Raw genomic sequence first — 27,756 nt, 5'->3', positions numbered from 1 at the left:
GCAGAATTTAGTGAGGAAGGTTTTGTGGTGCCAGCTAAGTTCAGCCTTCAGTATGGAGTTTCACAGCTCCTTCTGTAGCATCTGTGTACTTAGCCCTACTCTACTCTTATGAATAGCTTTTCCTTGAAGAGTTTTGTGTCTATACCCTATGTTGACCTTTCGCCTCTTTCAAATTACTCCCTACTTCAGTTTAGATGGATACTGTTTCTTGTGACTCTCTTCCAGTTGTCTTGAGGATTTTGCACTCTCAGCACAATAGGGCCAGATTTCATTCTTCATTTTCTCTCTCTGCATCAACTGGCGCTTTCAGAAACTGACCTTTACTTGATTTCTAGAAATGGAATTTGCATATCTCTACAAGGAAGGATGGAGATAGTGTCCTTTCAGTAACACAAGTTAATGTTTTTGAGTAAATATTAGATACTTGCTCGTGCTAAACATTTTGATGTAACAAAAGGAGTAGTTTATTCGTATTTTTAAAAATATGTCTTTACAAGAGTAGCTGACAAGCCTGGCATTGTGAAACAGGCTCGGAAGAAGTATTCTGTGTTCACGGACATCACTTGCTAATTCCTTGTTTTTATATTATAACTTGGAAAGTTATTTTACTTTTAAATTTGAACAACTAGTGGCTCTTGCATTCGTGATCCCTGCTGCTTTCAGGTGGTCCTTTCATCTACATTGAAAGTAAAAGAAATGCTAAAGAGCTCAGGTGGGGAGGCTGTGTGAAGTTTGCATGCTGTAGCAAAGAGGTAGTTCCCTTTCCAGTTAAATTTCTCAAATTTAACTGGAAAAGTGCCTTGCATCTTTAGCACTGTAAGGTGCTATGATGTAAACTTGTAAGAAACCTGTTTGCCCCCGTAAGCACGCATAGTTTGATCTAAAGCAATGCAGCAGTTAGTTTATAAACCATTGCTATCATCTAAAGAAATAAGCAGTAAACCAATAAAAAAAAGGAGCTGCAAGTACAATAACAAAAGCAGGGATTACATACCACATTTTTACAAGCATATAGAAAGCAACCTTGAGTTAGTGGTGCAAATGCCATCGCTGAATTTTAACAAAAAATTGTATTATCAGTACTTCATTTTTTTAAAGTTCAATGAAGATGCATAATCAGCATGGTTAGTCTTTATGTATTGTGATCCTTTTCTTTTCGGCACAGGATGAAATAAAGAGTTTTTAGTATTTGTCTTGAGTAAGAAAGAAAAACTTCCTCTTCGACCAAAGACTGTATGATAGCTTTAGAAAAATTGAAAAATAGTTTTTGTTTCTAGCCTTGGTAGGTCAGAAGTATGTCTTTTGTCCCCTTAGCTACAGACTCCTAATAAAAGTTGGGGAACCAAAGAAACCGTGGCACTCTTGTACAAAATGAATATACAGTAATACATAATAGTTTTGTATTTTTCCGCTAATGACACATCTAGACAGAGGTGGTATTTTAAGTGATAAGTTGTAAAAACTGACTCACTATCTCCATAAAATGAATTCAGCAATAGAGACCTACCCAACAGATAAAAAGAGTGTTTTGTTCCCTTCTCTCTCTGATGTGGACTTTCACCAGCAGTTCATTTGCTTTGGCCTGGTTTCCATTTCAAGGGCATTTGTGATGTATGTACGGAAACAGTATAATATAGGTGGACTTTATGTGGCACAACCAAGTTTTACTTAGAGCAGACCCATTGAAATAAATGAACATGACTAAGTGAGGGCCATTAATTTACGTAGATCTACTCTGAGTAAAACTTACCACCTAGAGTGCTGCACCTAGAAGACCAGAAACTGTATGATCCTTTACAATAATTTAAAACTCTCTTTTGGACATTCAGTCAGTGATACCATAAAACGAGTGAATTTGAGAATACCTGTAAGTTATCGAGCAGGGTCTGAAAATCCTATAAGCTATTAAACAGAGTCTGAAAATCCTATATCTCACAAACCTGGACAGCGAGTCCACTGTTCATAAAGGTATTTACAATGAGTGTTCTTTAAATTACTGTGCATTGAGGTATGTGTTCAGGCACTTTGCACTATGGGAATTAAATAATAAAACAAACTGAAATATTGGAGGGGAGACCAGCTATGCACTCAACAATTCAGAGTCTTGAATGTTTATATTTTATATATATATCTCAGAAATGCAGTATTTTTTTATTTTTAAAAGCAGTAAGTTAAATTACTGTGTACCTAAGTAAAAGCTGATTTGCTTTGTTAGACTTCCGATGATGAACCATCAACTACAGGGAAACAAAACCAGTGGCACAGTCGGCCCATTTCTGAATGGACAACGCAACAGGTGTGCCATTGGCTAATGGGAATGAATATGGAGCAGTACATTGCGGAATTCACAGCCAAGAGTATAGATGGACAGCAGTTAATGCTGCTTGACAGTGACAAGTTGAAGGTAAGCTTGTATACCTGCTGTCTTATGCCAAGCCAAAACTATGCACTGAAAATCTGAACACTCTTAACAATATAAGTATAAAAAGGTAAAGGACCCCCGATGGTTAAGTCCAGTCACAGACGACTCTGAGGTTGCGGTGCACATCTCACTTTACAAGCCGAGGGAGCCGGCATTTGTCCGCAGTTTTTCCGGGTCATGTGGCCAGCATGACTAAGCCGCGAAACCAGAGCAGCACACGGAAACGCCGTTTACCTTCCCACCAGAGCGGTACCTATTTATCTACTTGCACTTTGACATGCTTTCGAACTGCTAGGTTGGCAGGAGCAGGGACCGAGCAACGGGAGCTCACCCCATCATGGGGATTCGAACCGCCAACCTTCTGATCAGCACGCCCAAGAGGCTTAGTAGTTTAGACTACAGCACCACCCACGTCCCTAATTAAGTCCTTAATACCCCGTCCCTAATATACTTATAAGTACAGTGGTACCTCGGGTAAGTACTTAATTCGTTCCGGAGGTCCGTACTTAGCCTGAAACTGTTCTTAAACTGAAGCACCACTTTAACTAATGGGGCCTCCTGCTGCCGCCGCAGCACGATTTCTGTTCTAATCCTGAAGCAAAGTTCTTAACCAGAGGTACTATTTCTGGGTTAGCGGAGTCTGTAACCTGAAGCATATGTAACCCGAGGTACCACTGTATAGTGTTATGTTATGTGTTGATAATTTAAGGGTTGGCTTCCTTCTTTCAATTCCTTGTTACATAAAATAATTCATTTTAATGGGTGTTTTTGTTGTTGAATTAGGGCACACATTTTTAACGTATCCTAAGTTAATGCATTAAGCTTTGATTGTATGAAATGTTAGTATGTTAAAAAGTAGTCAAAAAGGTTTTCTGGGCTTATCAGATGTTGCCATCTGCTGATAAAAAACTATACTGCACCATGCTAACAGAATGTTACTAGCTTCTCATATGCTATGGTAGCACATCTGTTTGCCCTTCCTTTAGGGACTTCACAGCAGTCCCATAAAGTAATGTAACCCTATTTGAGTATGTGGAACGTTGTATTTCTTTAGACCCTATCTATAGGGTGCTACTCTATTGGGACACGGGTGGTGCTGTGGTCCAAACCACAGAGTTTCTTGGGTCAGTAGTTTGAATCCATGTGATGGAGTGAGCTCCTGTTGCTTTGTCCCAGCTTCTGCCAACTTAGCAGTTCCAAAAGCATACCAGTGCAAGTAGATACATAGGTACCACTGCCGCAGGAAGGCAAATGGTGTTTCTGTGTGTACTCTGGCACTTGTCATGGTCCTCCTTGCGCCAGAAGTGGTTTGGTCATGCTGGCCACATGACCCGGAAAGCTGTCTGTGGACAAACACCAGCTCCCTCAGCCTGAAAAGCAACATGAGCGCTTCACCCCATAGTCACCTTTGACTGGACTTAACCGTCCAGGGGTTCTTTTTTATAGGGTGCTACCATAAGGTTGAGGGACGCGGGTGGTGCCGTGGTGTAAACCACTGAGCCTTGGGCTTGCCGATCGGCTGTTCAAATCCCTGCGACGGGGTGAGCTCCCATTGTTTTGTCTCAGTTCCTGCCAACCTAGCAGTTCAAAAGCACGTCAAAGTGCAAGTAAATAAATAGATACTGCTCTGGCAGGAAGGTAAACAGCGTTTCCATGCGCTGCTCCGGAAAAACCATCTGCAGACAAACGCTGGCTCCCTCGGACAGTAAAGCGAGATGAGCACCGCAACCCTAGAGTTGTTCGCGTCTGGACTTAACTGTCAGGGGTCCTTTACCTTTACTTTTACCTTTACCATAAGGTTATTTTTGAAGAGAGTGGTGCCTGTCCAAAGAAGTTTCTCTGAAGCCACAAAGTTAATAGGTTTTAAGGTAGCTGCAACCAACTTGTCCTCTTACTACCAGTACCTCAGCACTGTGAATGCAAATGGCCACCGCACCATGCCTGAATGGGTAAACTTTAGTATGATCTGGCCTGGATAACTACTGATAGCCATTTTCATGGCTATTGAAGCATTCCCTTCATCTTTTGAAGCCCCATGAATTGTTGTTGAACAGTCCAGTTCACACTAATCTTTACTCACATGATCATGGGTATACTCATGAAGACATTTTATGACTGTTAGTGAATATGAGGGAAATGTGTGGATTCGCCCCTTAAGGTTGGTTCTTCCAACTATGTATTTAGGAGTCAAGGAAATTTAAGTATTTCACATTAAGCTGTCCCAGGTTTGTACTACTTGCAAACCATTCTTGTCTGCGCTAAGATGCTTTTTGTTCTGACTACAACATTTCTCTTCAGCTTGTTTAAATCATTTGTATTCCTTCCATAGATTTGCTGAATTTTGCAGTTTGCAAAAAAAATAAATTAGTTTGGATGTTGTTTTCGTTGTAATGATAATTAATGGTTGTGAGTACTGCTGAATTTTTTTAAAAAAAACCAACAAAGGGCATTGTTTATGCTGCAAATATTTCTACTTCGTAGAATATTATAAAATGTGTTGTTTTCTATGAAAGGCCCTGGGAGTATCGAGTCAAAATGACCGATCGACAATAAAGAAGAAAATTAAAGATATTAAGAAAGCACAAGAGAAGCTGGAGAAACAGAAAGAAAAGTTTCAAAAGAAAGAGAAAGAAGTCCGGAGAACTGGCAGAGTGGTGGCCACCGTAGAATCAAGCTGCTAAAATTCTTTAAAATATCCTATGCAACTACTTAATCTGGTGTAGTCACAAGGGCTAGTGGAACTATGCCAAGGTAATGTTTCAATATCTTTATTTTTATCAGACTCCCTTCAGCTTGAAGAAGTGTCACAATTGTATATTACTGTATAATTATGAATGAGGGAGGTGGGAAGTGATAGCTTTTACAATATAGGTTTTTTAATCTCCCATTTCTACAGTCCTTCCCTGTTTATATGATTCATCAAATGAAATATTTTCCATTTTTTATATTTAGATGGTTAACTTGTACTAATGAACAGTAAATTAACTTTGCATTAAGTAATGTGTATATATGTATTACTTATTCTAGGTCCCTGAAGTGTCTATCAGAAGTATATACAGTTTTGATGAATAGGATGTGAACATAAATTGCAGTATAATGTTGGGTGGTATCTGGTATAGAGAGACAGTATCAGGTCATTATGTTCTGTTGAAGAGAAGTTTGTTGCCACTAGTGTTGTATAGAGGAAAAATTAAGTTTAAAAAAATAATAGAAAATTAATTTAATCGTATTTTGACTTAATGATGTGTTTAAAATCCTGTATTTTCCAGAGTTCATTTTAAATTCAAAATGTATTGTAGTAATATAATTCATGACTTGCATCTTGGCTTTCTTATTTTCTAAAATAAGATAACACTAAGTTTCTAAGCTGAGTATGTTGAAGCAGGATTTCAAAGTTTATTGATCAATTTTATACACTTTTGTATGGACTATGGGGTTTTATATTCCATGTAAGATCAAATTGTTATACATGCATTACACTTTCCTACTCAAGATACTGAGGACCAAAAATATATTTTTGCTATTCAATGCTATTGGTCTTCCTAATATCAGAATGGGAATAATAGCCGGAGGTGGTATGAATTGAAGCACTGGGTTTCTGCAGTGTGTATAATTACACTGTAGACTACGAAATGTCTTCCTGTTCATGAGTTGTATTTGTTTTCCAGAATAGTGTCAAACACAATTGCCATGTGCTGTTGGGTAACACATTATCCGTTGTAGGAAAAAATAACACTACATTGGAGTGGCACTTTTGAGAAATGAAATAAATTTCATTCAAAAAAGAACCTGTATTTTGAAATTCTTACTATTATGACTTACATGTGCATGAATTAGTAACATGCTCCCATCTAATGAAATGATTATTTTGTAAGAAAACATTGAAAACTGCCAATTGTAAATTAAGACTAAATGAAATGCACATTTTGAGCATTTTCAAAATAAAAAGTTTAAAAAATTTAATGGCATAGTACTATTTATCTTGGATTCAAGGAACCAAGAATAGGAGAAAATGTGTATTGGTATTATTGCATGAATAAGAGACAGGGTTTTAGTCATCCAGATTTGACTCAGAGTAGACCTGCTGGAATTAATGAACCCAAGCTCATCATGTCTTATTTCCATGGGCTTACTTGGAGTATAACTAACATTGGATACAAGCGGGCTAGAGTATTGAGAACTTGTGCAATGAAAAAATGTCTCTAGACTGGGAGTCACTTTCCTCCCAGTGCTGTTTCCATCACGTAACTCTGGAAGTGTATACAGTGGTGCCTCGCAAGACGAAAAGAATCCGTTCCGCGAGTCTTTTCGTTTTGCGGTTTTTTCGTCTTGCGAAGCAAGCCCATTAGCGGAGTAGCGCTATTAGCGCTATTGGCAGTTTAAGGGCTAAAAACGGCTTTTTAAGGCTTAAGGGATTAGCGGTTTTGCTGCTAAAATGCTTTTAGCAGCTTAGCGCTTCAGAAAAAGGGGTTTTGGAGTGAAAAAACCCCTCAAAATTTTTCGTCAATTTTCGTCTTGCGAAGCAAGCCCATAGGGAAATTCGTCTTGCGAAGCGCCTCTGCAAACGGAAAACCCTTTCGTCTTGCGGGTTTTCCGTCTTGCGAGGCATTCGTCTTGCGGGGCACCACTGTACTTGATTCTGACCGAATTAAGCCTCCTAGGAGGTTTTCGCTCTAGGAGGCTTAGTTTGCTCAGAATTGAGTATACACTTCCAGGTAAAGGTAAAGGGACCCCTGACCATTAGGTCCAGTCATGACCGACTCTGAGGTTGCAGCGCTCACCTCGCTTTATTGGCCAAGGGAGCTGGCGTACAGCTTCTGGGTCATGTGGCCAGCATGACCAAGCCGCTTCTGGTGAACCAGAGCAGTGCACGGAAACGCCGTTTACCTTCCCGCCGGAGCGGTACCTATTTATCTGCTTGCACTTTGACGTGCTTTCGAACTGCTGGTTGGCAGGAGCAGGGACCAAGCAACGGGAGCTCACCTCATCGCGGGGATTCGAACCGCCAGCCTTCTGATCGGCAAGTCCTAGGCTCCGTGGTTTAACCCACAGCGCCACCCACGTCCCACACACTTCCAGAGTTAATGCTAAATACATTACTTCTGGTAAATGAACTACCATAGCCACTACAGCTGTGAAAATTTGTGTCCAGGCTCTTCTACCCATGTACTATCTGAAACCAAATGAGCACATTGGATGCCAGATGTGAACCCCCCCCCCCCAGCTTTCCTACCCCACTACTATGGAAGAGTACCTTTTCCCATTGTATGTAAGGAAGATAGTTGTCAAGGTGAGCTTGTCTGGCAGCCCATAGATGGAACACACCTGAAGACTATTGCAGCAGAGGACTTGTGGGCCACTAGATGTTGTCAGACTCCCAACTCACCAGCCTCAGCAACCATAACCAATTAGACGACTGGAGTTACAGCCTTAACAAGGGATGACCCAGTGTTTCCAAACTAAGTGATAATACAAGACAGACACCAGGAGTTATCATGCAATTAATCAATGGAGTGCCAGATTTTTTAAAATGCTTAGGATTTATTATTATAAAAATCACAGTAATCCTCTTTCTTGCAAGCCAAAATTTTCACAGTACAATGTTAAAATTCCGAATACAAAATGCCTGGCTGTTGTAATGTTATTCTTCCACCTGCAATCAAAATTCTTTCCAAATCTAGCTCTAGCAAGGGAATACACATGGCAACCATTTTGTGTGAGTTTTATTGGCATGCGACTGCCGACGCAAGCACTGCTTTCAGCCCCTGAAGGGAGCGGAATGGGGCAAGCTTACGCACACTCCACTGACACGCGAGATGACCCAGAACGCAACCCCTGTGCAAACAGGGAGTTGCCTGGAATATAAAGTAGCATTATAAATTATTTTCTCCCGAAATGCTTTGTTCATAGGAATCAAACCTTAAAGTAGCAAATGAACTCATTGTGCCTACGACCGAACAGCGAGGTTGCTACCACAAACAGTTGCTTTGGTTAGTGGTAAACCTTCAGTAGACTGATGGTTGAACATACTTAAAATAATCATCCAGCTGGGACAATGTGCATGCGTATCCAGATGTGTACGTGCAAATCCCCTGGCAGTCCGGAAGGCAAGCGTGGAATCAACCAGCATCCATAGTACAGCAGTGCACATGCAGTTCCTCTGACTACTGGATGAGGACTGAAGCCCTGATTACAATTCATATTTGACATGAATAGACGATACTAATTCCAGTATATCATTCAGCCCCTCCACCTCCAGATGATCAAACCTTCATAAGCGGCAGGCAGGTGCAAATGTGAGTGTTGTTGGTTTTTTATGATGCCAAACCTACTGTACTCTTTACTAGCTCACATGTTTTACTCCCAAAGACTGTGACACCTTAAAGCAGTAGCTTGGTATGTGTCTAATTTGAAAACTTCCCTACTAAGCTGCTATAGCCAAGGGCAGTTTCATTCTGCACAGCACATTCTATGATCCAATTGACATAATGAATTTCCTAATAAGATGCTCCAAAGTGCAGGTGGGTCTATTTTGCTGTTTCCCCACTATCACCAAAAATCTTAACACATCATTTGGCACTGCCATTACTCTGAAAAGGGTTTCATTCCTGAGTAAATATGTTTACAATCATGGCACTGTACCCTTTAATCCGGCACCTCAGCTACTGCAAAGTGGCTAAACTGCATTCTTTGATTTCTGCGTGTGCATCTTAATGGAGGATCTTGCCTAGGAGGCATCACATGAACACTGCAATTGTGGAGGTGAATTAAACGTTGCCGGCAAAAACTGCAAGGGAAGGGCTAGGAACCAAAGAGAAGGTGAAGAGAGCATTATCTATTTTATGCCACGTTTGCTGGATATAAAGGAATTTTAAATGCAACACCAAGTTAGGACCTGAGGTTGTGTGTACATGCAGCAAATAAGAGTTTGTGCCTGTTGAGTAAAAAAATGTACCATAGCTGCTTTAGATGTCTGGGTGTGTGAGCAACTGTTTTTCCCCCATTGGCAATGCAAGACTATCTGGCTGCTTTATGGCTCCACCAGGTGGTCAAAGGCAGGATGAACATTTTAAGAAGTAGGCAGTTCCCATAATCCAGTTCACTCCTGCTGTTGGCAAAAGCAGCAATGTCCCTTTAAAATTTCCACTGGCTTTTGTCCTCAGGTCAATGTTTCCTGCTTTTGCTACCTCCCCCCCCCCTTTTTTTCTTGGTCCTACACTGTTTTTCTCAGTCCCGCTCTCTATTGGACTTTAGTTTCTCATTCCTCAACCCATCACTTTCTCTGCTCCCACCTTACTGTCAATGACCTACTATTTTTTTATGCCCCACTCCCTTCTCTCTCTGCTTAATTTTTAAAAAACCCATCTGTCTCTATCTTTCTCATCCCTCCACCATTCCCTTGCATGCTGACTGTTGAGGAAGGTAGCTGTGTGTGTAGCGGAGCTGTTGAAACATGCTCTTACTAGCACCATCAGGGCCTGGTTACCTCGGGCACATATGTTGAACACAACCTGATTACAGCCAGACAGCAGAGCTGCTTATGGCTTCTGAAAGCAGTCCATCTGCAGCCTCTGGCAGCCCCTTACCCTTTCCCTTTCCTTTCTCTGTGTGATCTTTCTCCCAGTACCTTCACGAGATACTGTAAAATTGGTTCCTGTGCTTAGGCTGAAGAAGCGTTTGGTAAGAGCATCTCTCTCTCAACAAAAATTCTTTTCTAGGTCCCAGCCTAGTTGGGGGTAATTTTTGGTACATCCCATCTATATAGCCTTGTGTTGTCAGTTGGGGAAAAATACCAATTGGTACCTACCTGAAGGGTAGCTTTCATTGGCACCACAAGGCTACTGCACCCTACTTTTAATGATTGCAACTTTATTATTCACTCATTCCCATGCAGTAATCTGCATTTTTATTTATATATAGAAACAGACAGACATGCACACGCGGGAGTCAGGCCTAGCTGATCCTTGTTCTCCCAGTATCTTGTTCTATACTTATATTTTAGGTTCACTCCTGTAACCTACTTCGGGCTTAGCAAGTCTGCAAACTAGATGTGGGAGCTCTTTACTTCCCAAAATGTTTGTTCTACCTTCAACCACCAGTTGGAACTATAACCCAACTCAACAGGCTTTGCTTTGCCAATGGGAAACTACCCTTCAGATAGATACCAATTGTGCTTTCTATAATGTACGCACAACTTACTAGATAGCTCCTGTCCTGATTATTCCTTGCAATACTGGCTGCAATCGTCCATCCGCTTCTTGTTGAGTTTGCAAGTTACCATGACAGTATTAGAGACTACCAAATACCCCAGAATTTGGCTGAATTCAGTGAAATTAAATTGCTTTCATTCTACTACTTGGCAGCTGGCCACATGTTTATAGAAGATAGAGCATAAACAGGAAGTTAAATATGTATAGAAGTATTTAATAGGCTAGAGCAGCAAGAAACATCAGCTCGGAACAGAAAGTATACCACATTTTTAAAAGAGAACTAATACGTTGTTATTGCTCCAGTTTCTTTTCATTCTTAAGAAGCTGAACATATCCAAATATTTTAAAAGAAATACTATAATAGTGCAAAGAAACATACCATAGCAATTAGATGTCAAAAGTACTATGTGCATAATGTCCAAACTTTCTTAACAACCTGAGGCCTGTTTCATTTTTGCAAAAATCAGTGCAAGTATCAGTGGCATTAAATTAGGAGGCAGGCTGTGCTTTATTAACAACTTTCATTTACTGAAAAGCAAAATTCATCAAAAGTTTAAGCACTTTCAAATACCACTAATTTCAACAGGAGAATTGAGGACTCGCTTAAGCCTCTCCAGCAATTCCATTTTGTCCAGATCATGTTCAGCGTTTTTGCATTAATTCCAACTGCTGATATAAAAGGGCTGGATCCAGAGATGTCCTGTGCGTGTGGCAAGGCACTCCCACAAGTCAGCCCCACTGAATTCTCCATAATCCCCTATCCCACTACAGCCCCTGTACCCCATCATATGCCATTCCAGACAGTCCTTCAATGTTCAGAACCAACTTTGGTGGTGGCAGGAAACTCCCACTACATAAGTGAAGTTCAACTCATCATTTTTGGGATCCAATTCATTATGCCTGAATATTCTGAAGAGAGGCAAATATTCATTCTTGGAACGCCATCTAAAGAATAACATATTTATGCACTACCAGATTTGAGATTTTCATTCAAACTTCCTACACAAGGCACAAGCTAGCCAAATGTAAATGTTATCAAGTGCCACTGATTTTAGTGGGAGATATTTAATTATGTGCTAAACTTCCCAATTAATATTAATGAAACTCAAGCTGGATCATGTATGAAATTAAATGCATGTGGTTTGTTAGAAGAACTATGGTGTCTAATATTAGAAGGCTCAAACTGTTTGATTCCTAGAAAAAAAGCATGATCACGTTTTATCTAGTATTTCTCACATTGTAATGCTGTGCTAGTGCAACTGATTCCCAGATAAGGTTTACAACATTGCAGTTCTTTAATTCAACTAAGTTTTCCATGGAAGTCTCATTAGAATGCTTGGCAAGTGAAATTGTACAATACTTGAACAAGCTGTGCACTGACCTTTTCATATAAAATCTAGAACTTGATACACCAGATCTACCTGCTGAAGCAATTTAAGATGGAATGATTGAAATGAATTTAGCATACTCACTTTTTTAAACGAACACTGCTCTAGAAAAGACGTGGTTTTCTGACTCCTGTTTAGTGAAATTGTGTGCTCCCCCATACAAAATATTAGAGCTGTACTGTAGTAAACCAGACTTACACAGTCCTAACATGAACTGTGTACTAAGGCTATCTTCTGCACACCACATATTGTCCCATATGGCTATATACTGCGGAATGTAGTCATGTCTTTTGGCTCACTACTTGGGACACACCAGTCATCTGCTTCATGATTCGCTGTGTAATGTTTCCAAGCTGACTTGTTATATACCGGCAGTCTTTCAACAGATTCTGTTGATAAAGCCTGCAGAGAGAAGGAAAGGACAATGTTCAATATAACTTAGCCATCATCAGATCCTGCCTTTTAAATGGAAAGACGTTTGTCAAAGCGGGTGATAAATAACATGCCTTTATGAAGATAACAGCATCTGTACCATAACCCTCTAGCGAATAGAGCTTCAGATCTCCTTGGAAGTACTGAGCATAGAGACGGGATATAGGCAAGCCGTAACCAAATCCAGCCTAAACATAACACACACACAGACACAAAAACCGACAAGAGAGTTAGCTAAAACATGAAAAACAAAAATAGTAATGGGAGGAGTTCCAAGTTGCACTCTTTTGATCATTGCACCAGCACAAGCATTTTAGCTTGCCATCCAGAATGGTCCCCTTCCTTTCTTCCTCCCTCCCTGCGACGTTCTGGGGTCTTCTTGACACCCCCCCCCCCCGCCGCCAATTTTGGGGGGTGCGAGGGAAAGACAGTGGAAACCCCCATCGCGTCCTTGTGTGAGCTTCTGCTAGTGGGACTTGTCTGTTGAATCCCGCCCAATATAATCAACATTTGCTAGAGCAAAAGCATTCTGTTGCTGGACACAAACATGAGAAAAGGGGAGTTACTTTTACAGTGAAAAGAAAATGAAGACAAAACTGCAGGTAGGTGTTCTCTAATATTCTTCCCGATCCGTGCCAATGGCTTCCTATTCAGATGAAACTGAAGCTTGCAGTTATTTATTTTTATTACATTTATAACTTGCCTTCCTTGAAAGGAGCTCAAGGTAGCATACATTTTTATTCCCCATTTTAATCTCACGACAAAGCTGTGAGAAAGACCCAATGTCACTCTGTAAGCTTCAACACTGGGGATTTGAACCCGAGTCTTCCAGGCCCTTGATGCAACACCCTTAACCACTAAGCCACACCAGTTGGGTCTTCCTCTCCTGTTCATTCTTCTGTTCAGTTGCCCTTGAAAAAAAAGCTGTTCATTTATCCCTATTGCATCTGCATGCAATTTTCTCTTCTGATAGGATCGCATGGGCATCTGAAATGGATATTCGGTAATTTCACTGTGTGACATGACTGGCATTATCAGATGTATAACCACTCGGCATAAGGAAAGACAAGTGTTAGATAATGTGGTAGAAGACAGCACAGAAACTCAGATGAAATGTAAGAACAAGCAGACACAGGACCTAATGGTGTATGAATTTGTCTCGCTGAACAATGCTCTTCTTTGACTTGCTGTGGAGTATAAAAAAATGCCCAGATAAGCCACCAAAACAATATAGGCACCAGCTCACAGAATCTTCAGCCTTAAACTTATTAGCATTTAAAATAGTTGCAAACCACTCTAGAAAGCAGGGAGCAAAAATGGCAGTGAGGCTGTTCTTGCCCATGAACTGGAGCATCATTAACTGCACAAAGCAGGGTTTTACTGATGGAACAGTGCCTTGCTACAGCCTGATTTTCTTCACTGAAGTTTTTTTCCTTTTTTTGCATTTGGAAGTTTGTTTATACATGCAACAGTGGAACTCTGGATACTGGCTTTAGTTATTGATAACATCATTCTGGCCCATATTTAACATAAGCAATGGATCTGTGTATGGGCAGCCTACAGCCAGGGTGGCCTAATTTCATGTGGCTCTTTGCCTAATTTCAAAAGACCTCTCTGCAAATTTACGTCTGGCAGGAGTGATCTGTCCTTTCCTTGGTAGCCTGCTGGGGAGGCAAGAAATGGAGAAGGGTGGGGAAAGAAAGCAAGAAAGAGCAAGAAGCTCTGCATGTACCCGCTACTGGCTTTTGCCCCCACCCCCCACATTACCCCAAAGGAATGCTGCCCTCAACTGGAAAAGGCCACCCCCTTTAATGTACAAGAAAATATTTTGTTAACCATTTCAACTAACTAATTTGCCAACTGGCAACGCGAGGTATCACATAAAAATGGCCTACATACCAGAGGTGTTGCTCGCGATGTCTCAACACGGGGGCGGGGTGCAGTTGAATACATGTAGTTAAACAGCCGATCTATTTTCCTCAAAGGAACACCACCACCACGATCACACATCTAGAATGTGGAGGGGGGATTAGGACTTGGGGACGATTCATGCCACACGCTCTAGATCTGGCTAAAAACAAATGCTGGCATACCCAACCTTACATCAGAAACATACACCTTGTATTTTTTATTATGTATTTAATGTTTTTATATTGTGCTTTTACCTAGGGAACTGCCCTGAGACCTGCGAGTATAGTGTGCTATACTAACTGAATGAATGAATGGTGAATGTTGGCCTGCATGCACAAAATGTACTTCTTCAAAACGATTCATACACTACTCTTCAGTTAGTTTGGATGTTCGAGACAGTTAATAGAATAACAAAAAGGTAAAGGGACCCCTGACCATTAGGTCCAGTCGCGACCGACTCTGGGGTTGCGGCGCTCATCTTGCTTTATTGGCCGAGGGAGCCGGCGTACAGCTTCCGGGTCATGTGGCCAGCATACTAAGCCGCTTCTGGTGAACTAGAGCAGTGCACGGAAACGCTGTTTACCTTCCCGCTGGAGCAATACCTATTTATTTACTTGCACTTTGACGTGCTTTCGAACTGCTAGGTTGGCAGGAGCAGGGACCGAGCAACGGGAGCTCACTCCGTTGTGGGGATTCGAACCGCCAACCTTCTGATCGGCAAGTCCTAGGCTCTGTGGTTTAACCCACAGCACCACCCACGTTCCTCTAATAGAATAATAGGCAGCTAATAGAAATATAATAATGCAAATCATACAAAACCAAAGATTTCTTTTTCAATGCCAAATAAGTAAAAACAACAGAAAACATTTCAATAGCAACCCCAATCTACAAAAGATATAATCCCTACAAGGTCTGTTTAAAGGCAGGTTTGGACCACAAGCTGGGAATCCAGCAGAGTATCATAGATAGGATATTTCACAGCTGAGGAGGCAGCAATTGAGAGTCTGCTCATACAACCATCCACTGAACCTCAGATGACACCAGGGCATAGTGCAGGTTCTCCAATGTGGAATAGGGTATTGAGAAGCTACATATGAGAGGAGGTGATCAAGAAATCCTAGGCCCTGGCCATCGCTGCAGATGAAACAATATTGTAGCAATGCATCCTACCTGTCTGGCTCCGTTTAAAACCCTGGCAGCCTTGGATCGAGTTTCAGAACGCTCTACAATGGCAGACAGTCCACTCTTGATATTACTATGACTGTGACCAGGCCTGTTCAGTTCAAGAGGGGGCTGCAGCTGGAGAAAAGCACTCAGGACCACAGCTGCCAGTCAAACATCCAAGAATAATGATAGATCCAGGAGCATCTCCCAGCTGCTCATCTGAATGTTACGGGGAGCACAACCACGTCCAAAATAGGCTGAACTCCTCATCCTGGATCAGAAGATCCCTGAATTGGCAAAATACTCTAGCAGTCCTGTTTGAATCATATATGCTTCTTTCACTTGCTATTTTATGACCAGGTAAATAAACACGCAAAATGCCCATGGCAGGTAAATGCACATCAAGGTGAAAATTACTGGAAAACCAGTGCTTTAACCGTTTGCCAGGACTACTACAAAGTGGGAAATGAGAGAGTAAACAATGCCATTACCTTCACAGTTAAATCCTCATTGCCTAATGTGACGTGGACATGAATTGGAGGGTAAACGTCTCGATCCGCATGATGTTCCATTGTAGCTCTCATTGCATTCTAAGATTTCAAAACATGGAAGTAATGGCCGAATTAAAGGTAAAGGTAAAGGTACCCCTGCCCATACGGGCCAGTCTTGCCAGACTCCAGGGTTGTGTGCTCATCTCACTCTAGAGGCCGGGAGCCAGCGCTGTCCGCAGACACTTCCGGGTCACGTGGCCAGCGTGACAAGCTGCATCTGGCGAGCCAGCGCAGCACACGGAACGTCGTTTACCTTCCTGCTGGTAAGCGGTCCCTATTTATCTACTTGCACCTGGGGGTGCTTTCGAACTGCTAGGTTGGCAGGCGCTGGGACCGAACGACATGAGCGCACCCCGCTGCGGGGATTAAAACCGCCGACCATGCGATCGGCAAGTCCTAGGCGCTGAGGTTTTACCCACAGCGCCACCCGCATCATTTTAGCTTGGTAATTTAATAAAACAGTTCCATTTAGCTGTGATCACATAATGATTCAAAAGATTTTAGAATAAACTTGTTCCAGAATACATTATAAAGTTGCTTCCTGCTTTGTAAACATTTTATGAAGCTACCCAACCGACTTGACTAGTATTTGGTTATTTCTGTCTTTCAAGATTGAAAGTTATTTCATGGATGCAGTGCAAGAACGGGAACAGTAGTCTGAATTCTGTTCCCTGCCGTTTTAGAATTTAAATGCAGGCAACAATGTATATTTTGTATTTTAGATATGAAATCGAGTCCCTTTACTTGCAGAGCAATCCATGGAAACAAAATCTGGAGGACAACTCTATCATTCTCACATGCGACCCTGTGCACATAAAGGGATCCCCTAGGGGTGGGGAATCTCCAGATGTTAAAAGGCAGTCATGACCACAGCTGCCACCTAAACATAGAGGAATAATGCCAGTTCAGGCATGGGGACACTCCACTTCTGACTGCCTAGCCAATGCTCAGATATGACAGGGTTGCAATATGTCCGGTATTTCCTGGAAATATCCGGAATACTGTGTGTGGGTGGGAATCGGTGAAATGTCTGGGAAATTCCAGATGTATGGCAGCCTGGCAGCCCATGTTATTGCAGTCGTCTTTCCTGATTTTCCATAACAATAGCTGAGAAATGGCAATTTTTGCGACACTATGCATCTTTGGGCAAACCTAAAAAAGCTCAACAATTTTGCCTGCTCCCCTCAAAAGGCTCAACAACTGCCCAGATGTTCAGTTTGTAATATGGCAACCCTGAATATGGTAAGAGTTGTAATCCAACAACATCTGCAGGCCCACATTGAAGTACTAAGCCCAACTCCAGTCCTGGTGATCACAGCTTGACCTGAAGCCCTAAAGGTAAAGGTAAAAGTAAAGGGACCCCTGACCGTTAGGTCCAGTCACGGATGACTCTGGGATTGCGGCACTCATCTCATTTTACTGGCCGAGGGAGCCAGCATTTGTCTGCTTCCACATAAAGTTTTTCCGGGTCATACAGGCAGCATGACTAAGCCGCTTCTGGCAAACCAGAGCAGCGCACAGAAACGCCGTTTACCTTCCCGCTGAAGCGGTACCTATTTATCTACTTGCACTTTGACATGCTTTCGAACTACTAGGTGGGCAGGAGCTGGCACTGAACAATGGGAGCTCACCCCGTCGCAGGGATTCAAACCGCCGACCTTCTGATCGGCAAGCCCTAGGCTCTGTGGTTTAGACCACAGCACCACCCACATCCTATAACCTGAAGCCCTACTAGGCCTCAAAAATCAGCCTGCTCTTCTCTGAGCTCCTTGGTACACTGGCTACTTCCCTATGAGATTATGTTCACCTGAGTCTTTTGACGGGAATGAAAATAAAACATCTAGCTGAGATGTGGGACATTATCAGGTATGACCAGGAGAACAGCATTTGCATGAGGACAAGATAGGGTGCTGCGGGCTCATCAGAATACCTATGGAGACCTCCTTTAAGACAGTAGATTGTGTGTAAGCCTCAAGCGCTTGTCTTTAAAAGTGATCTACCCCCCCCCCTCTTTTTTTCAGCGTATCAAATGTCAGGAATTGCCATGTTTGTCTTGTCTCTTGACAGTTTGGCAACAGAAAACAGAGAAGGAGGATCCACAACGTATCAGTGTGTGTTTTGCACAAACCTTGAAAAGTTCAAAAACCATGTAGTAGAGATGTGACGGGACATACACCACCTGCATGGGCTGCCCTGGTGATTTTACTGTAAAAAGAGGGGAACAAAAAAACAACTGAGTGCTGAACTGTCAGTTTTGGCAAGGCCTGACTGAGCACGACCAAACAGTGTGGCCCTCTTAGAAGTTTACAATGGCTCAGATTCAAAAAGCCTATTTAGGCATGCCAAACAGAGCTTGTATATCTATCCAGGGCTATTTTTGGATTCCCACCTCCCCCTTGTTGAACACAAGCAACCTCTGCCCCCCAATACCATATTAAAAATTTATTCTGAAACTTCAAAAATAGTACTGTATTTTCCGCTCTATAAGACTCACTTTTTCCCTCCTAAAAAGTACGGGGAAATGTGTGTGCGTCTTATGGAGCGAATGCAGGCTGTGCAGCTATCAGAGAAGCCAGAACAGTGAGAGGGATTGCTGCGCAGCGATCCCTCTTGCTGTTCTGGCTTCTGGGATTCAGAATTTTTTTCTTCTTCTTTTCCTCCTCCAAAAACTAGGTGCGTCTTATAGAGCGAAAAATACAGTATGTTGGAACTAAGCACATAGATGCTTATTTGGATCCAGGTACATAATATTTGTTTTTCTATTTTATTATCTGTCTAAAAGATGCCCACTCACCAATTTGAGAAGGTATATTGGAGGTATACCATAAATGCTGTCTCCGTGGCTTGTGTGTCACAGGCCGAGCACACATCCTCCTTGCAACAGAAACCGCTGAAGGTTGTTGCAGCTCTTTACCTTTTCAGTAAAATGTCGCACATGGTGTATATATGTCTGATTTACTGTCTGCCCAGTGAAATAAAATCCTAATCTGGCAGCATTACATGGCTGTGTTAAAGGTAAAGGGACCCCTAACCATTACGTCCAGACGGGGACGACTCTGGGGTTGCGGCGCTCATCTCGCTTTAATGGCTGAGAGAGCCGGCGTACAGCTTCCGGGTCATGTGGCCAGCATCACTAAGCCGCTTCTGGCGAACCAGAGCAGTGCACGGAAACGCCATTTACCTTCCCACCAGAGCGGTACCTATTTATCTACTTGCACTTTGACGTGCTTTTGAACTGCTGGGTTGGCAGGAGCAGGGACCGAGCAACGGGCGCTCACCCCAGTCACGGAGATTCGAACCGCCGACCTTCTGATCGGCAAGACCTAGGCTCTGTGGTTTAACCCACAGCACCACCCGCGTCATGCTGAAATGTGTTCACAATGTGCAAGTTCTAAGTAAACCTTAAATAGGTCATTTCAAAGAAGTATTCGAAGAAAAAGTATCGCCCACAGTGTAGCTGTTGTAGTTATCATTGTAGGATAGGCTGTCTCACAACAAAATGTGCCTGGCGCAGTTATGAACCATGGCGTAACTCATGGGTAGGCAACCTAAGGCCCGGGGGCCGGATGCGGCCCAATCGCCTTCTAAATCCGGCCCGTGGACAGTCTGGGAATCAGCATGTTTTTCCATGAGTAGAATGTGTCCTTTTTAAAAAATGCATCCCTGGGTTATTTGTGGGGCACAGGAATTTGTTCCATTTTTTCTTCTTCAAAATATAGTCCGACCCCACCACAAGATCTGAGGGACAGTGGGCCGGCCCCCTGCTGAAAAAGTTTGCTGACCCCTGGTAACTCGACACCGAAAGCTACTTCACTAGTTCACGCTATGAACTTTACACAGCGAACCCTGCAACACGCAGCATGTTTCTTTCACTGTGCAAACACGATACAGAGACATGCAGCCGCCCAAGGTCCCCCATAGCATATTTCTATAATGAAATCGGCATATATAGACACATCATGTTTAAGGCTGTGCCCAGGATACCCAGTTAACATTCTATGCACCAGAGGCAGCACCTGTTTGCACTGCAGACTGAGCAAGACAGTCATCACACATGCGATGCCCAGCCAATGGAAAGATAGGCACTACTACCGCAGACACAGTCTAAAAAGGGAGACCTGCACAAAAGAGAGGCAGTGCATGATAAATCCTTGCCAAGGACTTGTGACTTCCTTTAATAACCCACTCCACTTCCTGTTCTTACCGTTTCTCTCCTCGAGTACAAGTTCTGGAGAATTCATGTAATACAGGTCACAAAGGGTCTTTGCATTTTCATAGCCGTCTGCAAAAAAATTAAAGCACAGCAATTTTGTTTAAAGGTTTACACTTCGCAGCTCTGCACAATATCCTGGCGGAAGTTTTTAAAAATGTCAGGAAACAGATTAACGACAGCCCAGTTCTTAACTGTTCAGGAGTGAAATGCTGATTACTGCAGCTGACACCAATCATGAATATTTCTCGCCACAACAACTCAAGTTACTAACCACAGCTGCATGCATGCCTCGATTCGGTGCAAAGTACAGGAAAAGTGTATGGTAACGCAGATTTTAATTTCCAGAGCTTTCTTTTCTCTTTTTTTTTTTAAGGGGAAAAAAAGTCAAATATATTGTCCCTGAGGTTGAACGTGTCTGAAAGTGTGTGAGCAATGTTTGGTAAAATCTCAGAAGCCAAAGCGGATTAAAATTTCCAGTAGCCCCCGGTGACCAGCCAAATAAACGCTATAAAAAGCATAGGGAAGTAACCGTGATCCGAAGCACATTTACTCTGTTGTCAGTCCTGTTTAGATCCATGGAGTTTACTCTCCAGCCAAGTAAGTGAAGTCTCACACTCTCTCTAGGTAAAGGTAAAGGGACCCCTGACCATTAGGTCCAGTCATGGCCGACTCTGGGGTTGCGGCGCTCATCTCGCTTTATTGGCCGAGGGAGCAGGCATACAGCTTCCGCGTCCTGTGGCCAGCATGACAAAGCCGCTTCTGGTGAACTAGAGCAGTGCACGGAAACGCTGTTTACCTTCCCGCTGGAGCAATACCTATTTATTTACTTGCACTTTGACGTGCTTTCAAACTGCTAGGTTGGCAGGAGCAGGGTCCGAGCAATAGGAGCTCACCCCGTCGCGGGTATTCGAACCGCCGACCTTCTGATCAGTAAGTCCTAGGCTCTGTGGTTTAACCCACAGCACCACCCGCGTCCCTACACTCTCTCTAGTTTAGGACTAAATTACAAAAATTGTCTACAAGTTCTATAATTCAGCTTTTCTTTATGTATAATTTGGATCAACTTGCTGAGAATTTCCCCCCCTTTTTTGGCAAAGTATCACACAGTCCTGATTATAACCACCAGCATAAATGACAACACGAACGATGTCAAACACAGTCAACAGCCCGTTTAGACTGCCCCCAGTGATTTGCTATTACATCTGTTTTCCTTGATAAGTCTACCTGATGTTACCTTTTACGACTTCAACCACACTGCACTTCGGATCAATGCTTCCAATGTGTTTGGGATGAGCAGGGTTGACCTTGACTTTCCCCCCGAACAACAAAGCTGCCAAAGGGAAGAAGATAACAAACCTGCATCACAAGTGAATTCACAATTCATGGGCTGCAACAGCAGCAGCTTTTACATCCAGGGAACAAACAATTAATATATTGTTTTAAGAACAAAACTGGCAGGCATTTACAGACAAGGAAAATGCTAAAACACGGTGCTCCATATACAAGCCCCTGGCTATTGAAAGAAAATCACTCTCAGTTGCTCTGCACATACGTTTCATCTCCGCGATTAACCAAAGTACTTACTGTGCTGATTAAGAAGCATTCTGATTGAAATACGGCTCATGAAGAAGCGGTCTAAAAAATACTGCACATTCTGACTGGTCACTGGATCAACACCATAGTGGTCCTTGTACTCTATCACGCCCTGAGCCATGGTAGGAATGACATCGTTGTGACGATTCCGGATTGTTATCACAGTATCTGTAAAACTGAAACCAAGTGCACTCTCTGTGAAATGGGTCTAAGGCACATTAAAGGCCCTAGGTGGCTAAACTATGGTCTTCCATATATTGCTGTACTACAACTCCCACTGACCACGCTGACTGCGGGCTGAAGGGCCAATATTTCCCTACCCGTGCCCAAGAGTCACAGCTTCCACTTAACTATTCAGTGCAAAAAAATAAATAAATAAAAAATGGTCTTTTATAAAAAGTATCTTGCTATTCAATAAATCATCCAGGAAGGAAAAATTGACTAAAAATTTGAACTTTCAAATACAGTGGTACCTTGGGTTAAGAACTTAATTCATTCTGGAGGTCCGTTCTTAACCTGAAACTGTTCTTAACGTGAAGCACCACTTTAGCTAATGGGGCCTTCCGCTGCCACCACCACGCAATTTCTGTTCTCATCATGAAGCAAAGTTCTTAACCTGAGGTACTTTTTCTAGATTAGCGGAGTCTGTAACCTGAAGCGTCTGTAACCTGAGGTACCACTGTATGGGTCTGTCTCTGTTAGCATAGCCATGATCATTTTCAGAGCAAGGTCCATCAACCCTTGTTATTTTAAACGCTTATAAAGATTTGACTTCTCTTCATTCATAATAGTCTGAAGACCACCCTTAACATCTGTTCAATGGCATAAAAGGATGACACTCATCTTCTCAAAGCAGAATAGCATCTGCACACAAAGAGTTTAGAGAATCCATTGCTACAATATATTCAGATGCATTAAAATGCACTTACCAAGAAACAGCTTCTGCATCTTCAGCACTTTTGTCTTTGAAATCAAGGATCTCCTGAAGGCTCTGGACGTACCTATAAACACAATTTCCGCACGGTTGGCCTTTGTCATATATATAGTCTAGCTGAAATTATTAGCCATTTCCTGCTAACAATTTCTAACAAAGTCGAGATACATTAACTCAGCAAAATAACATTGGAGAGGGTTTAAAGGGCTGCTTTCAGCTTCCAAATCTTTCCTCACAAGTGAGAAGGAAACACGCAGCAAAGGTATGTAAAAAATAAGTAAAGGCACTTCACATTTTCTATCATCACTTGCTGTGCCTATTAAATATCCAAGTTCAGTTTTGCTTTTCGTTTTTAAAAACTGATTCTTACCAACTCTGGACGAGCTGAACGGAAGGTGTTTTGAGAAGGTTGTCTGGAAGCAGACTTATTTCTTTCATTATGTTTGCTAATCTTACTGGCAACTCCTGTCGCAGAAACATAAACGAAGTTTTCTCACATGCATTGTCAGATCCTAAAAGGAGGGAAAAATATGGGAATCAAACAATATCTGCAGAACCACTTGATGTTAGAAAGGGAACATTGAACCCAACTATGGAAATGTGGGGACAGAATTTGTAGTTATTCCCTCTCTCTCTCTCTCTCTCTCTCACACACACACAAATATATGGAACATTTAAATCCTAAATGGGGAACCCTTTTCCTGTGAAGGAGGGCTACATAATGATTCTTATTCTGACAATTAATTTATTAATCACCTTCTAAACCACTGCCTCAACGCGATTTACACACAAGATGATTAAAAACACAAAAACAGCAAATGCATACAAAACATGACTGAAGCCTGAACATTTGGTAGTAAAAAACTATTTAGCCAGGTGGGACATAACTGAACAGGAATGCTATTCTATTCCACAGGTCAGGGACAATCACATGCAAAGGCCTGCTCTGTGGAATACACAACTGTTCCTTACAGGGATCGAACCTGCAACCTTGGTGTTATCAGCACCATGCTCTAACCAACTGACCTATCCATGAGCCCGTAGCAGTAATCCAACTCTGAAGATCCCAGAGCATAGGCAACCAAGGTCTAGCTATCTCAATCCCGGAACGGTTGTAACTTCCTAACCAACCAAAGTTGATAAAAGACACTTCTAGTCACCTCTATATCAACTTGAGGGTAATCTGTTATGGACCACAACCTGGCAGTGGGCAGGTCTCCCTTTTTCTCTCTCTCTTCCTCCAGTGGGCTGCGACCGGAGGGTCAAATAGCTCTTGCTAGAGGTATGAACCGTCACCTTCTTTCCGTTACTCCATCCATTTGAGCTGTTCCCCCATTCCCCCCTCGCCCTACCCTACTCCCATCCTTTCGGACTCATCTGTCACCTGCCACAATGAAATTAGGTTGAGGTCTGCATTAAATTAGTAACATTGGTTTCTATAAAAAATAAGTGATCACGTAGCTTTGCTCAAGTTTAGCAGAAATCCTTGTGTACTCCATGAGCAATGAAACTGACACTGCAATATATTTTTCTTGTGTAACATTGTTGTAAGGCCAACAACACACAACTGCTATAAGAAAAACAACCACCCCACACTCTTGAAGAGCGGCAAAATGGTTTTTTTCATTTCCTAGCAATAATATCACAGTATTAGCTAATGCTCAATTTAGAGCTCATTCACCACACTTGCCTGATACATGTCAATATTTGGAGATACGCATTTTCCTTCACATTTCTTACGCTACTGAGCACTGTAAACACCAAACACAGAGGTGTACTTAGCAAAAGCGAAATTATCGCATAAAGTCCAAATTAGTCCTCATAATGTTTCTGCTATCAGGAACACTGTTCAAATACAACATATCAGCTGCCATGTCACACATGGTAGTGTTAAAAGAGTGCTGCAATTAGATACACTGAGGCAAATGGCAGGCTACAAACCAGATTAGATTTGAACAATATTGCTGAAATGTTTTTAAGATATTATATAAACCTGGCACTTGCAGGCTGATATTATAGGACGTTACTGCTTCTCAACAGATAAGGGTGTAGAGTTTAGCTGATGCAATATGCACATGTTGTATAAAACATTCAGCAGGGCCACTTGCAATAAATAAGGAAATAAGGAAACACACACATACATATATGTCCATTTCATATATGGTCCATTCTGGGGGGAAATTAACAATATGGAATCCTGGCTTTAGAAGAGGACTCCGTACACTATGATTGGGAAGTGCAGGCCTCTGCAATAATGACAACCAGGGCAGAAAACTGTCCCAGGATAAAAAGGCACATCTGAGCAGAGAGAAAAGGTGCTACATCCAATAAAGCTGAATTCTTTGCACACAACATCACACCTCTCTGCTCAGACTCCAGAAGAATCCCTTCCTCGCCTGTTAAGGTAGCTGCGTGGCAATTTCCCTTTGCTGGAAACAGCCGCTTTGCACACTAAGCAAGAGAATTTGGGCGCGCGTGTTAATGAAAGCTCTTAATTAAAACTTGCACCGCCAACCACAGGCGTGTTTACTCAGCCTCGGGAATGCAATGTGTTGTTGTTGTTGCTGCTGCTGCAATAAAAGCGCGAGCCTATTTGCAAAGCTAAGCGGGGTCAACTTGGATGGGGTCCCCGCCCGCGTGTTGACATTCCTGCACTGCAAGGGGTTGCGCTAGATGAGCCTGGGGGTCCCCCTTCCAACTCTGCGTCTGCCGCCGCAGCATTCATTACATTTGAACTCTCAGGCAACTCCGGAAGCAGCAGCCTAGTCGGATTTGTTTTGCTCGAAGCGACAACGCGAGGCCTCCTCCTCCTCCTCCTGACCTGCAAACCCAGAACCCGAATGGGAGCGGAGGGAGGCGGCACAGAGGACGCCCGTTCCCATTGGCTGCGCGTCCCGGGCCCGCACCCAGGCGCCTGCCATGGCTGAGGGAGGGAGGGTCGCCGAGGGGAGGCCTAGCGCCCTCCGACCCCCAAGCAGGGTCTGCAAGGGACGGTGTCCCACGGGGAGAAGAAAATGGTGGGCCGCTGGGAGGAAGGAAGGGCGCGAGCAAACCGAGGGGGCGCCGCGCTTTCCCACCGGGTTGGCGGCGGCGCTCACTCACCGAAGTCGAGGAACTGCTTCATGGAGAGGGGCGACGGGGAGAAGCGGCAGTAGAAGTCCACCTGCTGAGGGATAGTGGCCGGGGAGACGCTCCTCAGCAGCGCCCGGAGGAGCCTCATGGCGACCCCTTGGCGCGGAGAGGCGCGCAAGGCGCACCAGGGCGCACGGGAAGCTGCGGCGCGGCGCGCTCCGCTCTCGTTTTGGGCCCCCCTTCAGGTCGTCCCCGCCGCCATTTCCAGGCTCGGCAGCTGCAAGCCGAAAAGCCGGTGGCTTTCCCGGGCAGGTTCTCTGCTCTGTGCGGAGATAGAAGGGAGGAGGTGGGCGGCGGCGGCGACGCCAGGCAGGGACAAGGGGCCGGGCGACAAGAGCGGCAGCAGCAGCGCCTCCTCCTCCTCCTCCTCTCGGCGCCCAGCCAAGGAGGGGGGAGAGGCGGGCCGAGGCGGCGCGAAGGTGCGGCGGGTGGGTCCGGAAGAGCCGCTCCTTGGCGCTCCAACCTGAGGGAATCCAGTGCTTGTAGTCCGAGCCGCCTTTTCTCCTCAAAGATTTGGCTACCTACACCCGCTTCTTTGGCTGCGTTTCGGTGCTGCTCGCTGCGTGCGTGCCTTGTGTCTCTTTAAGCAGCTGGTATCCCACATTATTATTATTATTATTATTATTATTATTATTATTATTATTATTATTATTATTATTATACCCCGCCCATCAGACTGGGTTGCCCCAGACTCTCTGGCCCAGCCACTCAGGATACGACTCTGGCAGGGATGGCAGCGAGAATTGGGTTAGCTTTAACGCACCACGCAACGGAGCTCAGACGTAGGATGTGCTCCCCAGTAAGGCCAACTCTACGATTCTGTTATTCTCTCTCTTTTTAATTCTTTATTGAAAAAATAAAAAGTACAAAATTGCAAAGGCACAGAGTAAGATAAGACGAAAATGAAGAAAATAAGCAAGAAATAAAACCCATATGGGAAACAGAACAGGAGAAAAGGTACCCTCAGTTTTTATAAATACAATATCTGATTAATGTGTGGTTAACTACAATAACAATCCCCCCTCTTTTTTTGCAATGTACACAATACAATTCTATGATTCTTAAGTGCACAGGAGTACAGTCTTGAGTGACTTTGGCTGCAATCCTGAATGCACCCTGGGGACAAACCCCACTGAACGATATAGTAAAAGGTAAAGGTACCCCTGCCCGTACGGGCCAGTCTTGACAGACTCTAGGGTTGTGCGCCCATCTCACTCAAAGAGGCCGGGGGCCAGCGCTGTCCGAAGACACTTCCAGGTCACGTGGCCAGCGTGACATCGCTGCTCTGGCGAGCCGAGCCGCACACGGAAACGCCGTTTACCTTCCCGCCAGTAAGCGGTCCCTATTTATCTACTTGCACTTAGAAGTGCTTTCGAACTGCTAGGTTGGCAGGCGCTGGGACCGAACAACGGGAGCACACCCCGCCGCAGGGATTCGAACCGCCGACCTTTCGATCGGCAAGCCCTAGGCGCTGAGGTTTTACCCACAGCGCCACCCGCATCCCCTAACGATATAGTAGGACTTCCAAATAAACATGCATAGGATTACAGTATGTTGTTACACACTGCCAGGGGAGAACAGAAATTCCCGCACCCTTTTTCTGTCTGCTAAAAATCATGAATAAGGTTTTTTCTCACCATTGCATTTATTTTTTATTTTTTAAAAAGCTTAAACTTTCCCATTTGTTGTTGGCCTACAGCTATTTAAAGATGTGTCAGTCGTGGGGGTGGGCGATAGCATCATAGACTCTCACACACCCAGTTACCGCATGAAAACAGCTTTTGGCTGCTGTTCTGGGAGGTTCTG

General features: G+C 43.4%; 2 protein-coding genes across 3 annotated transcripts in view; one reads left to right on the top strand and one right to left on the bottom strand.

The window, feature by feature from the left end:
- LOC310660725 (neurabin-1-like) overlaps nucleotides 1-6,210 on the top strand; it is a 39,259-nt gene extending 33,049 nt beyond the window's left edge. For both annotated transcript variants that reach the window (XM_083405683.1, XM_083405682.1), the window contains 2 exons: nucleotides 2,216-2,404; nucleotides 4,936-6,210. In XM_083405683.1, the coding sequence (XP_083261809.1) occupies nucleotides 2,216-2,404; nucleotides 4,936-5,103 (357 nt within the window). In that variant the 3' untranslated portion in view covers nucleotides 5,104-6,210. The remainder of the gene's footprint in view (nucleotides 1-2,215; nucleotides 2,405-4,935) is intronic.
- A 1,733-nt stretch (nucleotides 6,211-7,943) lies between these two features.
- PDK1 (pyruvate dehydrogenase kinase 1) lies at nucleotides 7,944-26,553 on the bottom strand. Its single transcript, XM_083411905.1, has 11 exons — nucleotides 25,921-26,553; nucleotides 23,189-23,330; nucleotides 22,814-22,885; nucleotides 21,876-22,060; nucleotides 21,526-21,621; nucleotides 20,283-20,360; nucleotides 18,207-18,283; nucleotides 16,019-16,117; nucleotides 14,352-14,462; nucleotides 12,527-12,640; nucleotides 7,944-12,422 (listed from the first exon to the last, which is right to left on the bottom strand). Exons 1-11 carry the CDS (start codon nucleotides 26,036-26,038, stop codon nucleotides 12,282-12,284), a joined length of 1,233 nt encoding a protein of 410 aa, XP_083268031.1. The 5' UTR covers nucleotides 26,039-26,553; the 3' UTR covers nucleotides 7,944-12,281.
- Nucleotides 26,554-27,756: the final 1,203 nt, after the last annotated feature.

Source organism: Podarcis tiliguerta, assembly GCF_965153285.1.
Source record: "Podarcis tiliguerta genome assembly, chromosome: 1".
Taxonomy (NCBI): domain Eukaryota; kingdom Metazoa; phylum Chordata; class Lepidosauria; order Squamata; family Lacertidae; genus Podarcis; species Podarcis tiliguerta.
The sequence above is the reverse complement of the archived record's forward strand: the minus strand, read 5'-3'. Positions and strand labels throughout refer to the sequence as shown.